Source organism: Solanum tuberosum, unplaced genomic scaffold (genome assembly GCF_000226075.1).
Source record: "Solanum tuberosum cultivar DM 1-3 516 R44 unplaced genomic scaffold, SolTub_3.0 scf00062, whole genome shotgun sequence".
Taxonomy (NCBI): Eukaryota; Viridiplantae; Streptophyta; class Magnoliopsida; order Solanales; family Solanaceae; genus Solanum; species Solanum tuberosum.
This window is the reverse complement of record NW_006238987.1, coordinates 452,428-454,689: the sequence shown is the minus strand read 5'-3', so window position 1 is coordinate 454,689 and position 2,262 is coordinate 452,428. Positions and strand designations below refer to the sequence as shown.

At 34.5% G+C, this 2,262-nt stretch overlaps 1 protein-coding gene across 3 annotated transcripts in view; it reads right to left on the bottom strand.

Annotated features, from left to right (window-relative positions):
• Positions 1–634: 634 nt before the first annotated feature.
• The window catches only part of LOC102585463 (calmodulin-binding protein 60 A-like), a 39,870-nt gene continuing 38,242 nt past the window's right edge, over positions 635–2,262 (bottom strand). For 2 of the 3 annotated variants that reach the window (XM_015307674.1, XM_006345121.2), the window contains exons 6-8: positions 1,778–1,984; positions 1,510–1,689; positions 635–1,429 (exon numbers count right to left, since the gene is read on the bottom strand). In XM_015307674.1, the coding sequence (XP_015163160.1) occupies positions 896–1,429; positions 1,510–1,689; positions 1,778–1,984 (921 nt within the window). In that variant the 3' untranslated portion in view covers positions 635–895. The remainder of the gene's footprint in view (positions 1,430–1,509; positions 1,690–1,777; positions 1,985–2,262) is intronic. The other variant, XM_015307675.1, reaches the window with a different exon arrangement.

Here is a 2,262-nt window from a genome sequence, read left to right as displayed (position 1 = left end):
TTATTTATATACTTATATTAATTTAAGACCATATAAAAAAATAAAGCTTTTCCAATAAAAAAAATAAAAAATAAAAGCTAGGCCTCCAATTTTTTTTTGGTTTTAGATCACTAATTAGCTTGAATCGACACTGGGATTGAGCAATTCACGTTGCCAAATTGGCAAAAAGATATAACAATATTGAGTCTTGAAAAATGATATGGAAAATAGTATTTAATATCAAAGATAAAATATAGAAAAAAATAGTTATTTTTTTTTTATATGGCAAAAGTGACAAATAAATAATAAAAATATATTTTAGGAATAACTGACTAGTAAAAGTGAACGAAGAGAGTACAATTTAATTTGTAGTAACGAGCACCGGCATGAGTATAGTTGAGAGATTCTCAGCAAATTCTTGGTAACTTGAAACAAGTATTTCTTGAAAAAAAGAGACAAATGTTAGTTATTCTAACACGGCGAATACTACCAAACATTAGAGAATTGTATAGAATCACACGAGCTGGAAAGCTCAAATTCTAGATGATCCAAATTAAAATAATGGAGCTGCTGTGGGCAACTCTTTTTTCACGAAAAAAAGAGAAGATAATGTTATAGTGTGTTTGGTACGAAGGAAAATATTTTTTTAGAAAAATAAATAGAGGAGGTGTCATTAAATAATTGTCAAAGAAGGAAAAATAACATTCATTTTGAAACGACTTAAAAAGGAAAGGGCGTGAGATGAATTAAACGTAATGAAAATGTAAATCATGTGTCAAATAGTTCGTGTTGAAACATGACCACAAGATATTCATAAAGATCACACATATACACTAATTTCAGCCTGATATGACCGTTGATCAATTTCCACCATAGCTAAATGGGACAGAACCAGTGGTTCTTGTTTTGCTGTGGCTTATTTGGAAATTAATTTGCGCTTCTTGGTCATACGGAGCTTTTTAAGTTTAACAAACCTCTTCAGTTCTAACCATTTCAGTATGCTAGATATCTTGATCCAATTCTTCTTGTACTTGTCTGAGGCCTCTGGAACCATCAAAACGTTGTTCATTTGGCGTTGTTGATTAGTATTTGTGCCATCTTCAGTAATGAAAGTGTGCACATTTGTGTCACCATGTTGCAATCCATGAAACTGTGTGGCATCTGTTTCAGCAGCAGAGTTGTTGGTTTGGCCATGCTCTCTATATGACATATCATCATAATGAATTGCATCAAGATTAATTAATTGTATTATTTTCTCCAAATCTTCTGATTCTGAAATCGCAGATGTGATACAATTGAGGGATTCCAGATGCTCCCAAGTACCTAAACGTGAATGCCCAGGAGAAGTGATAGCAACAGACATCTCATCTGACTCTGATTGCCGGTCAGCAATTGCATAAGAAGTCGAACATTCAGCACTGTCTATCCACCGGTTAATTTCAGTTGTTCCCTGAATCAAACGTTCATTGCAAAATCAGAGAGATTTTCAGGGTATTACTAGTGTAGTAAGCAAATAAATTTGGTACTCACTGAAGTATTTTGAAACTCTAAAGACTGGCATTCGTCAACCGTGACCAAATTTCCTAGGTGACATCTGCTCATGCCCCCTATCCTCAGAGAGGGTGATACGTTAATAGAAATCTCGTTGTCCAATTTTTCAACATTTTCCCAGTTTGCAAATGCAATTTCCACTAACTTTTGTGCATACGCCTGTTTGTCAATGCAAAAATTGAAGCAGGGAACTAAAAATGGACCAACAGATGAGCAGATACATGAAAATCAATCAATAAATATATACCTTTTGAGTATCAGGAAGCATGTTGAAATGAAGTAAACCGCACCCTGAGTCCAACCACATCACCTGACCAGCAACATCAAACGCCACCGTAAATTTTTGTTCCGTCTCCAGATGACGGTACAAGTACTTCCTTCCATCAAGATTGCAAGTCTTAGCATGCGTTGTAACTTTTTTCCAATAATTTTCAGACATGCTTTTGCCAAGGATCTACAGTCACAAAAAGTAAAAACTCATTTGTATTGCTTCCTACTGAAACGAGAAAAATATTGTAATGACCCTAAAGGTCATTTTTGGAAATTTTCATAAAATGACCGTTTTACCCCTCCCGATAGTTGCCCCGAGTCCTAATTAATGTACTTTCGAAGTTGGTTTGAAGGAAAATTGATGAAAAGTTGAGTTTTTGGAAAGTTGAGTTTTTAAGAGTTAAAGTTTGGTTAAAAGTGCTATTTCGAGTCATTTGGAGTTTCGAGACTCGAATCGGATTT